At 42.7% G+C, this 14,404-nt stretch overlaps 1 protein-coding gene across 2 annotated transcripts in view; it reads right to left on the bottom strand.

The window, feature by feature from the left end:
* SLC18A2 (solute carrier family 18 member A2) overlaps positions 1 to 6,761 on the bottom strand; it is a 30,737-nt gene extending 23,976 nt beyond the window's left edge. Inside the window, exons 1-3 of one of the 2 annotated variants that reach the window (XM_072870059.1) lie at positions 6,739 to 6,761; positions 6,177 to 6,318; positions 4,065 to 4,416 (exon numbers count right to left, since the gene is read on the bottom strand). In XM_072870059.1, the coding sequence (XP_072726160.1) occupies positions 4,065 to 4,416; positions 6,177 to 6,297 (473 nt within the window). In that variant the 5' untranslated portion in view covers positions 6,298 to 6,318; positions 6,739 to 6,761. Of the gene's footprint in view, positions 1 to 4,064; positions 4,417 to 6,176; positions 6,319 to 6,598; positions 6,674 to 6,738 lie in introns of those variants that run through there. The other variant, XM_072870058.1, reaches the window with a different exon arrangement.
* Positions 6,762 to 14,404: the final 7,643 nt, after the last annotated feature.

The raw sequence follows: 14,404 nt of genomic DNA, 5'->3' as shown, positions 1-14,404 counted from the left end.
CACTGATTTCAACCTTGTTGTTACTCAGCTACACCAGTACCACTGTGAGCACCCCTTGCTAAATCGGTCCTGGTTGGCAGTCTGGCTATCTTCTTCACTGCCAGTGAAGACTAGGGAGGACGTATGGTGAGAAGAATATTTTCCTCGAGGTTATGAACCAATGAACTGCTGAATGTGCGTGAAGGTAAGGAAGAACGTGCAGGGTCAGCAGGGACAGGGAGTGTGGTCCACGCACTCTCCACCTCCATGCTCCATGCTGTAGCACAGGGTAGGCAGAGGGGCTTTGTCCGACCTGCAGAACTGGTCATTTCAATCACCTGCCAAAACCTGAAAGGAAAGCTTACATAGGAACTGAACTGTAACTAAGTAGTTACAAATGCTATTTATTTCTCTGCCTCCTTCTTTGCATGTATCTTGGTCATGAGCATATCATGGTCCTAGCCACTCTCTCCCTCATGCACAGAAGTTCAAAGCTGTAGTCAGGCTGGTGTAAAAATGATGATGAAGATAACTGTTCATTTTTTAATGATTTTTGAGGCCAATATGGATAAGCACAAGGTTAAAACTACGTATTTTTTCAGATTGATAAATAAAGGGGGAGAGAGACATGGCAGGGGAGAGATTTATTGGCTCTAGTGGATCGTGGAGCTAGCACAGCTGGGCTCACAGCCTCATTCATAGAGCTTGAAAAAGCTCTGTAAGAATAACTCTGGTAAGGGTTTGAAAAAACTAATGGAGCAAATCAGTTAGTTATAGAGGGCACAGCAGCCTTTTGCCCACTCTCTTCACTGGAAAGGATTAGGCAGAGCCTTCAATCTCCCCTTGCCAGTGCACCCTCCTCACAAAGTGCCCTGTATCAAATGCTGTGCTATTTGTATAGTTTCTTACCAATTTCACTACAAGGAACAACATAATGTGCATCTGAGCCACAAAATCTTATCAGCTCTGCCCTGAAACCGTGCCACGGTGGGAAGTGTGTTGTTGACATCCTATGGCAAAGCCGTCACCTAGCGTTTCCTTTGCTAGGACTTTGTTAGACCAAGGGTAAATTGTGTTGTTTCATGAATTGCAAACCACTTCACTAAGCCAGGTGTGTGTTTTGTCTGGTACTCCACGGAAAGAGCTGGGCTTTAAATAAGAAATATTTTTAGCAGAACTTACTTCTTGAATGAAACCAACTTTGAAATTTAGTTTTAAAAATCTACACCTCCAGTAGGTATAAAAAAAGGGAAAACCAGCCTACAAAGCTTCCAGAAAACCTAAAATAAAGTAATTACTGGCACAGACTCATACGAATGGAACATCCTGTTGCATCCTGTACAACCTCAAGCACTCAAAGCCAGCGCCTACTGAAAGCCAGTAACTCCATACTCAGTTAAAAATCTAAATCACTCTTGAACAACTATATTTGATTGAAAAATAAAAACCATGAACACAGGGCGCTACCTATTTGAAAAATAAACTTACTGGGCATCTTAACAAACTGTGCACATGAATCTTGAACTAAGCAACCAATTCTCCTTAAGCTGTGATATTTTGCTGACATTTTGTAAAAGTAGTAACGGCAATAACAATTATCACTAAAGAGCTTATCAGTGGTAAGGAAGAGTCTTTATAGTGATAACTCAGATATTTTCTGATTCATTTATAATAATCACCATTTCCATACTGCTTTTTAACTGATCATACACATTGTTACTAGGAAGTGTCAACTTTAGGGATTTTTTGTGCCAATGACTTCTACAGTTAATTGATAAATGTGTTAACTGATATTTCCCACTAAACATTTCTCAGAAGAAAGGCAGACACTGGTACCAAGATACAAATAACGCATGAAAGAAAACCAGTAATCCTTAAATCTAATTTAGGGCCACTTTGCCACTAAGGCACTCATTTCTGCTGTATGACAGAAGAGTCTGTCGCACAGGACACCGGGATGATGTGCTCCTTGATTTTTCTTCTTGCACTTGTTGGGCATCTGAGCTTGCAAACCTGCCCCTGTGATTGCAATCACACATCAGCCCCGTGCAAAAACCCTGTAGGATGTTTCCAGGAGGAAATCTCAGCTCACAGCACTAATGTTCACACAGGTGTGTTGCCACCCTGCTCCTAACAGCAGCAAAGGGAGATGCTACAAGAACATCTACTGCCCCGTTGCCAAACCTAAGGATGGATCACGTGTGTCCTGGCAGCCGGCTCCGGGGAAGAGGTGTTACCCCGTGCCTTGGCACAGGCAGCACCAGGCTCCAGCCCTGAGATGCACAGGCACAGAGAGAGGCATCGGCAGGGACACGCACCCTCGTACTTAGGCAGATGTCTACCAAAGAAAGAGCGGAGATCATATCTACAGTATGATGTAACTGTGCTATTGAAAAAGTCGTTGACGACGTGGAGCGTATTATTGCCTTTCTCCTGGTTTGGCAGGTTGTGGAAATGATGATACTAACAGAGAAAAGTAAATGTCAATAGGGCAATAATTCAGACATTTGGGAAAATCTAGAAGAATACTTAAAGAACTATTATGAAAATATTATTTGACATTATGTTACTTTGCCTGTGGATGAGCTATCATATCCTCACAAAACAATACAGAAAATCCAGGTAACAAAAATCTGTTTTCCTCTTCAACTTGCAGCAGTATTTGTGGAAAAGTAATTTCGCAGTGGCATACTTATATCTGTGTAGGTGGTATGCAGTAGGAGATAAGGTGAAATGAGAGAGAAATGAAACTGTCTATCTCATTTAAAGCTTTTGTGTTTAGATCAGTTCCACAGATTGAATACAGGTTTCAAATTCATAACATTGTGAGTCAAACCACCGCTTAGCCCTCAGTTGGATACTCTTCTATAAGATTGAAATAAAACACTCAGACTATATATATATAAGAGCTGTAAAACCTAAGAAAGGTAGTTTTGGCTTCAAAACCTGAAATATCTAGCATTAAAGTGTGTTGGTTGTTTTGGGTATTGTCACATATGATAGGCATTGACTGCTTAAGCTAAAGTGTTTTACAAGGACAAAATTCTGCCGCATATTATTTTCTGAAAGGAAAAAGTCTTCTTTATAGAAACAGCTTAAATAAGAAATATGAAAATTAGTGACCCAAGACTACATACAACTGGAGTTTGTTTCCTGCAGAGATTGCTCTCATTCTGTTTAGGACTGCAGCTGCTTCTGTGGGGAACAGTTACACAAAATTCTAACAGTAAAATAAAATTAATTATTAACATAAAAAATGTAAATGATATTATAAATACTTTTTAATCTCCATGTAAACATAATTAGTGCTCGGATTTGGGGGGGGTGTTGTAAGTCATTGATATCGGTGCTTATACCCTTGATTCTGGCTCAGATAATTTTTCTGTAAAGTACCATTTAAACATATTTTGTTCAAGACATCATATACATGCAGGAATTTAGAGAGAACCATTTGAAGGCTGGGCTGGATCATGTACTGATGGAAACCTGTGATCCACTGAACTCAGTGATAAACACGGCATCAACAAAGTTTGACACTTGTTCATTTTTCACTGAAGTCCACACAAATTTCCCACTGATTCTTACCTCGGACGACTCCAAATCATTGAATACCAAATCACACCAAGAGCTGTGCATCTCTGTGAGAGCAAAGGAGGGATCTGAACCCTGCCTACAGTTTCAATATCACGTTTGCCTAATGTAGGTGTAACAGATATCAATTCACACTGCTTCGTAAATACTATGTTGTAGTGTCTTTTCGCCCCATATAACTGTATTGAAGATGTTTCAAGACCATTTCAGCAAAAGTTTCTATAAAAACCTGAGGTCTCAGGAGCTGGAGGAAAAGTGTACGATACTGCACGTATCAGATGGCTCATGTGCAGCTTACCAATTTATTTTGGAAAGGATGTAGGTGTTTAGAAGTGTTCACCGAACGTATTTCACTAAAATATTCCTCCACATAAAGTGAGAAGGCCAGTAAGCCAGGGCCACAGTAGGATTAAAAATACTTTGTTTGAAATACTAGTCCGGACTAAAACATCAATATAAAACCCTAACTGAGTAACGTAGCAGAAATAACATACCTGTTTGTCAGCGGCCCTATGAAGGGGTTAGTGATTAGCTGCACTGTTGCTTTTGAAGCAAACAAGAGACCGACTTGAACATTTTCATTCAGCAGGTCCTTATCTTCCTTAGGGCAGTCAGATGGGGAAGGAGTCACGTTTACTATCATTTGTTCTGTCTGAGTATGATGCAGCTCTCTGAGTCGTGTCTTATCAGATTCGTTTCCAGTAACCATTGTGGAGTTGTCGTAGTAGGAGAAGATGCTCTGAAAACTGTCCATCGTTGTTAAGACTACGTTAGGCTTAGTAGTCTGGATTTCTGTGGCATTTTTCTCATGTTTGATGCTGTAAAGGTAACTGGGAATTATTGGCACTGGAAAAACAAATAGAATATATTGGCATCTTACTATCAGGTTATTTGTAAATGGAATCACCAAATATTCTTGTTTGCTTTGCCATTGATTAGGAAATACAAGGCTTTCCTACAGAGCACATTAGTAAGGATTTTGAATGGCAGAAACACAGAACTGAAATAGAAGTTTGCTCATGGGAAAAAACACACCTGTAACTCAGAAGTGCAGTTTAAAACAAAAAGTTCTTTTACATTAGTCTTTATTTTTTGCCAGTTTTCATAAATATAAGATTTTCTACACAGACATCATTCAGAAAGCAAAATGTAAGTATCACACCCCATGTCTGAAGTCTCTTTGTTGCATGACTGCACAAATCCATTTATTAGATTGTGAAAACATGAAAGATGAGAAAAGCATTGAAACTATTATTAAACCAAAATATAAAAACTGTAATAAAGCACATTTCTAAAATAAACCACAAAAATATTGATAAGTAACAGCCATAAGAAGGAAAAAAAACCCCATAGCACTCCTATATTAAGTAATCAGAACTAATGTGTTACTGTTTGCATATCTCATTATTTTTTAAAAATTTACATTGAAAAGATCATCCAGAAGGGACCTTCTTTATATGCCTTAGGATCTTAGCTGCAATTTAATTGCATTAATATGTATCTCAGAAATTAGCAGTTCAGAATTTGTAAAAACAGATGTCAGGTTCATTCAGTTTAACGCTAGTGACAGAATCACCCCTCCTTGTCTTGCACCTCTTCCTGAAGCCCACTCTTTCAATAAGTCTGCAAACTGCAATAATTTCTAGGGCTTCTAGCATACGTATTACTGAATAAGTAATTAAATGTTAATAACTTTATAAGAAAGTATATTCATGTAAAAAAAATCCAGAATTGACTTTATAAAAATGTATATGTTTTTAGCTAACGTCTACATTGTGGCATCAGCTTTTAAGCTGAAGTTCCGCAAGAAATTCAGGAGTCTGATTCAGGAGCTGACACTGCAGCAGCATCCGAGAGCCAGCTCTGCACAGCCCAATTCACTTCTGAGAGAAGCATGTGCATTCATGTGTGTGTGCACATCCGTGAACCGCTAGCTTCTCTGAACCTTTTTCTTTAAATTCAGATAAACATTTGAATATGAGGACTTCTAAAACTACCAGTGAAAAATGTGCAAGCGTTTTATTTGAGTAGATTCCTAAATCTTGACACTACGCCACTGAAGGCAGTAAAAGTGGCATCTTCAACTTTGATCAAAACTTGGATTATTTTATTAAACCAACTCACAGAAGTGCTTTTCTTAAAACCCAGTTAGGTAGTTTTCTTACTAACCTATCATTTTAAGACCAATGTGGGGGAAAGAGGAACTATCGCAAGGAAACAGGCATCTCCAATGTTATCTAGCCTGTTGTTTCAGTTGCATGACCACAGGAGAAAAAATGAAGATGGGCTAAAAATACTGCTATCTATTGTTCCGTGAAGTATTAGTGGCATTTAGCAGAAAAAAAGAACTACGAAGACCTTTTTATACTATTCCTTATCCTGCAATTAAGATAGATAGAAATAAAGTGAGACTTTGATGTGCATGGCAGCGTGGTTGCAATACCTAGACTATCATTCGTGTTTAAAAAAAAAAACAGTGCTTGAAAATGTTTGGTCTGAGAGCATTAATCGTGCAGTCAGGGAGTACATCTGTCACTGGAGATTATTTCTGGCATAAATCGGGAGGGGAAAAAAAAACAAAACAACCCAAAACCCATTCTACCTACCGACTACCGTAAGCAGCATGTTGTCCAGGAGCAAGGCGATGAACACAATCAGCAGGATTAGTTTCCTGGACTGCCGGCTCTCCCGGAGCCAGCGGAGGAGGCTGAGCTCGCCCCAAGCCATGGTCCCCGTCCCTCTCTCTCGCTGCAGGGAGACAAAGGCCATCAGGGGCTGCCGGGACCAGGCGGGCAGCCCGGCCGGCAGCTCCGCGCCGTGCCGGCGGCTCGGCGGGCGCAGGAGCTCCGCAGCCCCCAGCCCCGGAGCCCCCAGCCCCGGAGCCCCCAGCCCCCAGCCCGCAGCCCCCAGCCCGCAGCCCCGGAGCCCGCAGCCCCGCAGCCCCCAGCCCCCAGCCCCCAGCCCGCAGCCCCGCAGCCCCCAGCCCCGCAGCCCCCAGCCCCGCTCCGCGCCCCGCGCCGCGCCGCACCCGGCCGCCGACCGCCCGGCCCGGCTCCCCGCTCCCGGCGCAGGTCCCCGTCCAGCCGCACGCTGCGAGCCGGCAGGGCAGGAGCGGGGAGGAGGAGGAGGAGGAGGAGGAGGAGGAGGAAGAAGAGGAGGAGGCGGCACCTCTGGTCCCCGCGTGAGCCCAGGGAGCACTGGAAGCGGCGCAGGGGGGACTCCCCTCCGCTCCCCTCCGCTCCCCTCCGCTCCGCTCCCCTCCCCGGCAGCGATGCTCCGGGGCAAGCAGCGGGCGTGCCGGGCTGCGGGCAGGGCTGCGGGCAGGGCTGCCTGCCTGCAGCTCTGGGCCACGCCAAAACCTCTCCGTGCCCGCTCAGATGTGCCAGAACAGACACAGAGGGAGAAAAAAGTCCCTGCTCATACGCTTAAACACGCGAGCGTTTTATTGGCGAGCCAAATCGAAATAGTGCCACTGATTGATTCTTTCCCTAAAACTAGGAATTTGCACCATTTGGCATTTTAATTGCTCATTTGTCTTGGAAGCTCTGCACAGCGTTCCAAGTATTGTACCCAGCCTGTGGCTTTTGGTTGTCATCATTATGAATTGCTTTCCTTCTCAATCTATGTTAGAAAAGAGATTAACTGCATTGAACCGATCAAGAAACACATTTTAACAAAGATTTGCATTTTTTTAAAATAGTCTTTCATATCCCTTTGGTCAGTTGGGGTCAGCTGTCCCAGCCATGTCCACTCCCAGCTTCTTGTGCCCCCCCAGCCTGCTCGCTGGTGGGGTGGGGTGGGGAGCAGAAAAGGCCTTGACTGTGTGTAAGCACTGCTCAGCAGTAATGAAAGCGTCCCTGTGTTGTCAACACTGTTTTCTGCACAAATACCCAAAACATAGCCCCATATGAGTTACTGTGAAGAAAATTAACTCTATCCCAGCCAAAACCAGACCATTATCACGTAATACACTGCTTTCTTTTTGTCACCCAACACTGAACTTTGTGAACTGTTCTTTGCTTCACTGTCTTTGCTGAGCTTTGCTTTTGGTAAAGACCGCTGAATGTGAGGAAACTCTTAATGAGTTTAATGGTCCCAGAGCCAAATGTCAGACTGAAGCTGATGATGTCATCACTATGCAAATCATTTATTCCTTTAACTGCATTGCCTGCTGTGTATGTTAACCAGTTTAGTGGTGTCCATTTTCAATGTGATGCGATTTCATCACTGGTGCAGGTTTCTTAGGAAGCGGTGCTTAAATGTATGCTGGTGCTTCTGTGGCAGCAGGCATTTCATGCTGTAAACACCCAGTTTCAGGCATAACAAAAGACATTTACACTGTGGAATTTTGCCAATGTGAGTAACAGTAGAAGATAAATGTCTATGGTCTAAATTGCTCTCTAGGGTCCTAATCTATCTCTGCATGAAGTTCAACAGGCCTTGGGAATGGGAGTAAATTTTCAGTACAGTGAGTTATTGGCTATACACAGATTTTTCTAAAACTAATGAAAAATGGGAGAGGATATGCTGATAGCACATCTCTCTTCTGTTTGCATGCAGGTAGCTTTGATTTTATTTGACATTGCCACCATGTGTTATTTTTATATGGGACTTTTTATGCTGGTACCTGACAAATACCACCCAAGACTATTAATAAGCCATTGATTCTTGAATGATGGCTAATAAATGGTTTGTCTTTTCCAAACTTTTTTAACCAGCAACTTCAGGAGTTGGGCACATTCATTCTGAAGTTGAATTTCCAAAACAGAGCTCCTGCTTTGATACACAGAGGAAATAGAAAAGTATGATCTACTGGACTGGGCTGGGGAGAAATGTTTCATCTTCCAAGTATCAGATCCTGAAGGCACTTCGACAGCAAATTACATCATTTAGTTTACAACTTGTGTGGTGTGCAGTAGGAGAAGGGGAACACCAGCTCTGGTTAGCAGCAGAAGGAGCATTAATATGGGATGCAGGTCGGTGAAATGTCAACAGCAATATTCTACCAGGAAAAGATGGGTTTGGCTATTTTGTATTCCCAGCAGTTCACAGGAAAGTTAACCTACAGCGGTGCTGCTGTTTCTGTCACCTGTCAGAAAGCAGATGTGGAGAGAAAGAAGATGCTTTTCCAGCCATTTCTGATGAGGGACATGATTGTAGAAGCAACTTGCTTCTCTCTCTGTATCATCTATGTGACAAGGTGAACCTCCTCTTCCTCCTGCCTCCCCTCCCAGTCCCTTCTTCTAGGTTATTTCTCCTCTTCATCCGTCGATCGCTGCCGTGCTGACACTCACACTGACAGCATCTGGCCACTTTGCTTTGCTGGACTTCACATCACTCCTCTTTTCTGCTGTCCTAGTTTCTCTTGCCTTCAGCCAATTGATTGTTTGACAAATAATGCTAAAATAGATACGCAAAACCATGCCTGCACTATTAGCATGGATAAGCATGAGAGCAATTGAATACATTTATTTGCATGTAAAGATGCCTACTCGTGCATGGATACTATTGCTTTACTAATCTAGCCGATGAAATTGTGGATACCTCTAGGAAGTGAGCAGGCCAGGAACCTGCTAGGTTTGCTGCTTTGCAGATGTAAACTGTATTCGGGCAAATAATGATTCCTTCGCTAATATTTGTTTATCTTTAATCAGTGACCTTTTTGTCTACTGAAGAACAAGCAGAAAAGGAATAGGACCACAGCCAAATCAGCAATTACTTTTGGGAAGCTGTTGATGATTTGGTTTTTCTATTCAACTTTTTACTACTATATAATTGTTAATTAAGACTGGGCAAAAAGGAGGGAAGAAAAGCCGTGGGCTTTTTTTCCAGTTGTTATTTGAGCTTTCAAAAGAACAGTTGAGCAAAATTTCATGCTTTGAAAAATGCTGGTCAGCTCAACCTCTTTTGTTAAGTTTCTACCTTTTATTTGCTTTAACTATCCTTTAAAGTATACACATGCTTATTATACTCAGATTTAATAATATTATCACTTTATTAATTTTTAATAGGAAATAATGATAAACTCTGGAATGAGTTCCAAAAGCATATATTTATTTAGGAATCAAAATTTTGAGGACTTATAAATACTCCCTTCTGAGTGAAACACCCCTAAGCCATTAGGGCAGAGGCTTAAAGGCATGGAGCGTCATAAAGCTGGTGATGAAAAAAGATGTTTTAATGTGGTATCTGAGTCTCAGGCTTTGGCAGACTGAACGATAGACTCTCCTGAATCACCTCTGTGGTGCCATAGACCCTGTGTGGCCAAGTGAGCTTTGCAGGCAAATAAAATAGCCATAAACACACAGGCAACGATGCTGCAAATGGTCAGCAGTCTGGAAATTATGTTAGAGAATAGTACTTATTAGCAGTCAAAATTTTGAGCTCAGCTGAAAATTCCTCTCTAGCAAGATGTCCTGGATGCTGCCATGGGAAGCGGCACGATGTTGTTACAAGCACCGGGGAGAAGTGACATTTTGCTGGTTTGCCTACAGGTTCCTTAAATGCTGAAACTTAGAGAAAAACACTTCTGGTTCTCTCCATCAGGCTGAGTAATGCACTACCTTGCCAGCTTCTTTGGGAAAAGTAATCCCTTTTAAAGCTGTCTCTTTTTAAGATTTACATTTATTTTTAGTGCTTGGAGTTTAATTTGCAATAATTCATAATTATCTTAGCTTTCTGTATGAATTAATCATTTGCAGTTATTGCTATTGGGGAAAATTCCTGCTATAAATAATTCTTACAATTTAAGTTGGAAGACATACCTGGCAGCTAATAACAAGTAATATACTTAGTCAGCTTTTTCAACCTTTGTAGCTCTTTCAAGACTTTTTTTCTTTGTGCCCGACAGTCATGCTACTAATTACTCTGTAGTAAGACTGTGTGGTAGTTAGTTCCACTGACTAATGCATCTCCTCTTCTCCAGGCATTGAGGATATGAATTGTATTTTAATCTTCTGCCATATAGCCTACAGTGAGTGTATGTGTGGATGTGGATATTTATATATATGATTGTTCACTGTGGCATGTAATGTTCAGAAGAGCGAGAAAAAACCCAGAAATTTTGCTTTTACGAGGGTCACTTATCAATTAATCTATTAGGGTAAACATTTATTGAGCTGAACAACTGTGTGTGTGATAACCAGGTCTGAGACTATGAGGGGTTCATCTTTAAAGCTAGAAAGGCTCAGGGTGGAGAAAGAGTGTGTGAGGGAAGAAGAGATATTACACGGCTCATGTGTCTCTGCAAAAAAGAAGTAAAACATCACTTGCTCCCCTTTGCACAGAAATAACAATGTTAATTTTAATGTAGGAACATAGGGCAGCCATTTCCCCATGCACCGAGAAACTGTGGCAGGAGGTGCAGACATTTTTTAGAGATGTAGGAAGGCAGTAGTGGAAGAGGAGTAGAAGGAAAGATGACGATAAATAGGTGATGCTTTGTTGTGATGTTTATGGGAAGTGACAGATGTCAGGAGACATATAGGTGTGTCATGGAGAAAATCATGGACCACAGTACATAATAGGACTGCAGTACATAATAATTATTTTACTGCATATTTACTGCAATATTTACTGCATATTTACTGCATATTTACTGCAATATTTACTGCATATCTCTATGCAGTAAATAATTTAACCTGTTAAAAAGTAAAGTTTTTCAAGTTAGGGCACTTATTCTAAAATACTCTTCACACACAGTCTTGACCCAAAGTAGCAGCAGCAGTCTGAGGTGCAGTCACTTCATGTTTTCTCTGTACCATTCACACTGAAAAAAAACCAAACAAACCCAAATCTGATATGGTTGGGAAACAGTATTGTAGGAGTTTCAATGAGGGTTTGACATTTTCAGAGTGTTTCAGATCTAGGAAATTTTATTCTACAGCACAACATTTCTTCTCCAAAATTCACTTTTAAAACTATTTTACTATTCACATTAGGAAAAATATTTGGCTATTCAGGAGTTGGGGAAGTGGTTGAGTAGAAAATCACTGCTTACCCTGTCTAAACCCCTGAAGAAAACACATAGCCTGTAAGACTTAAGCTAGCATGTTATAGCATGAAAACAATATTTAGCTATATATGGGAAAATATTTAGTTACATATGAGTACAGTAGCTAAAGTAATGGCAGAATAAACGCCAGTAATGCTTGATCAGTGCAATGGTTTCCTGGTATCCCTCAGGTGTATATCCTCGCCTTTCAGACTTGCTTGAAAATTTAACGTAAAGAAACCCGAAACTGATGAAGGAGGAGTCAGAGATCAGCACTGGCCCTGATTTCTCCTCCTGTCTTCCAGTGCTACGTTACTATTGCCCATCTGTGACAGGACGGAAGGGTAGTCTCCTTCGGTCCTGCACCCCAGAACATTATCGTTTCTCTGCTGGCTTTTTGCACCCAGAATATCTTACCTTCCTGAGAGCAAACACTAGCAAGAGCCACCTGATGCTGAGGATTTAACGTGACTCTCCTCAGGATCTGTCCAGAGAGCCATCGTGCTGCAAGATGGCCAGGGAAGCTATTTTTTCCAAGGGAAAAAATAGGGAAGCTTTTCCAGGGAAGAGATTTTTTCTGTTCTTTCCAAGCTGGTATTCTGTTTGCAGTGAACACAACCCTGAGGGCAACCCACTGTTAGCTCCATGATCAATGGGAAGACATGCTGGCCTCAGTTTTACAAACCTAATTATTTTCTTCAGAAATCTGTCTGAAACTAAAAGGCATCTGACAAAAAGTCTTTCCTATCTCTGGAGCTTGGAGGAATTCAGTCATTGCACATAAATTGTGTTTATATTGACCGCTTACATGTCTTTTGAAACTGGTGCCTTTTAGGTGGCTTTGCAAGAAAACACAGTCCCTTCCAGGCACAAACTGTGAACTCCATATATTAAGAAATATGGTTAGTACTAAGAATGTAGTATGTGTTTGTATTTAGACACAGACAGACATATGCACATAAATGGTTGTGTGTGTGCGTGTGTGTGTGTGTGTGTGCCTGCTTACATATGTGTGTGCGTGTGAGATGCCGCTGTGCATCAGTTACCCAGGTAGTGGTGCACAAGCCTCACGCCCTGGGAAGTCTGAAGGCAACACAGAGGGTGAGCGGGTTGTGGGGAAAGGAAGCAATAGCTTTTCCTTCAGTGGCTGGGCTTCGGAGGCAAATATCTTCCTGCTTTTTGCAGTAACTCAGAGTGTACAGGAAGCTTTAAGGTCAATTTGGTTTAAGTAGTTGTTCACCTTTAATATTTGTTGACTGGTTAAAAGATTAGCCAGCTTTCACAATCGTAAGCCCTTTGCCACAACATAGCTCTACATCAGAAAGTGGATTCAACCTCTTCTTTCTGCTGGCATGTAACACATTGCTTGCATTAGCACCGATTAGTTTTGCAGAACTGGCCAAGGCTGACTCCAAGGCTGGTGGCCAAGGATGTCACCAAGCTGAGTGGTGCAGTTGACGCTCCAGAAGGACGGGATGCCATCCAGAGGGACCTGGACAAGCTGGAGAAGTGGGCCTGTGTGAACATCATGAGGTTCAACAAGGCCAAGTGCAGGGTCCTACACCTGGGTCGGGGCAATCCTCGGTTTCAATACAGGCTGGGGGATGATGTGATGGAGAGCAGCCCTGTGGAAAAGGACTTGGGGGTACTGATGGATGAAAAGCTGGACATGAGCCGCCAATGTGCGCTCGCAGCCCAGAAAGCCAACCGTGCCCTGGGCTGCATCAAAAGCAGCGTGGCCAGCAGGTCGAGGGAGGGGATTCTGCCCCTCTGCTCTGCTCTGGTGACACCTCACCTGCAGCACTGCGGCCAGCTCTGGAGCCCTCAGCACAAGAAGGACATGGAGCTGTTGGAGCGGGTCCAGAGGAGGGCCACGAAAATGATCTGAGGGCTGGAGCACCTCTCCTACGAGGACAGGCTGAGAGAGCTGGGGTTGCTCAGCCTGGAGAAGAGGAGGCTGCGGGGAGACCTTATAGCAGCCTTCCAGTACTTAAAGGGGGCCTATAGGAAAGACGGGGACAGACTTTTTAGCAAGGCCTGTTGTGACAGGACAAGGAGCAATGGTTTTAAACTAAGGGAGGGCAGATTTAGACTGGATTTAAGAAAGAAATTTTTTACGATGAGGGTGGTGGGGCACTGGAACAGGTTGCCCAGAGAGGTGGTAGATGCCCCATCCCTGGCAACATTCAAGGTCAGATTCAACAGGGCTCTGAGCAACCTGATCTAGTTAAAGATGTCCCTGCTCTTGCAGGGGGGGTCGACTAGATGACCTGTAAAGGTCCCTTCTAATTCAAAGCATTCTATGATTCTATTATTCTAAGGCTGAGTACATGAATGCAGGGGTCTCCTGAGCAAAAGAGACCCCTAAAGTCAGGTAAGGCAAGTTTGAAGTATGACATGCATTCACCATCAGCTGTTGTGTTGGTAGAAGAAAGGAAATGCTCAGGGACAGTGACAGTCACAAAGCCAAAAAAGTTCACGAAGCGGAACTGCAGAGGTGGAAACATATAAAGCAGGACTGCTGGGCAGGGAAATACTTTTGCCAGGTCTTGAATCAATTACAGGGAGCATCCTGCTTGAACTCAACCCAAGTATCTCTACACATTCAAGACATAACTCAAGAGTTAGTGAAGGGGGTTATGTGAAGTGCTTGCCTCCAATAGGAGGAAATAGCTGATGGCCAGGGCAGGCTCTCTTCTTTCTGCGTACCTTTGAAAGTGCCAGGAGTGAAGAGATGGCTCCAGACCTCCCATAGATCTGTAAATCTTCATTTAGCACAAAGAAAGATGTGCAAACAAAGAGAGAAGTATGGGTAAAACATGTGAAGAAGCACTTCTACCT

Source organism: Ciconia boyciana, chromosome 8 (genome assembly GCF_034638445.1).
Source record: "Ciconia boyciana chromosome 8, ASM3463844v1, whole genome shotgun sequence".
NCBI classification, from domain to species: Eukaryota; Metazoa; Chordata; class Aves; order Ciconiiformes; family Ciconiidae; genus Ciconia; species Ciconia boyciana.
Note: the sequence above shows the minus strand (reverse complement) of the source record. Positions and strands in the feature narration are given on the sequence as shown.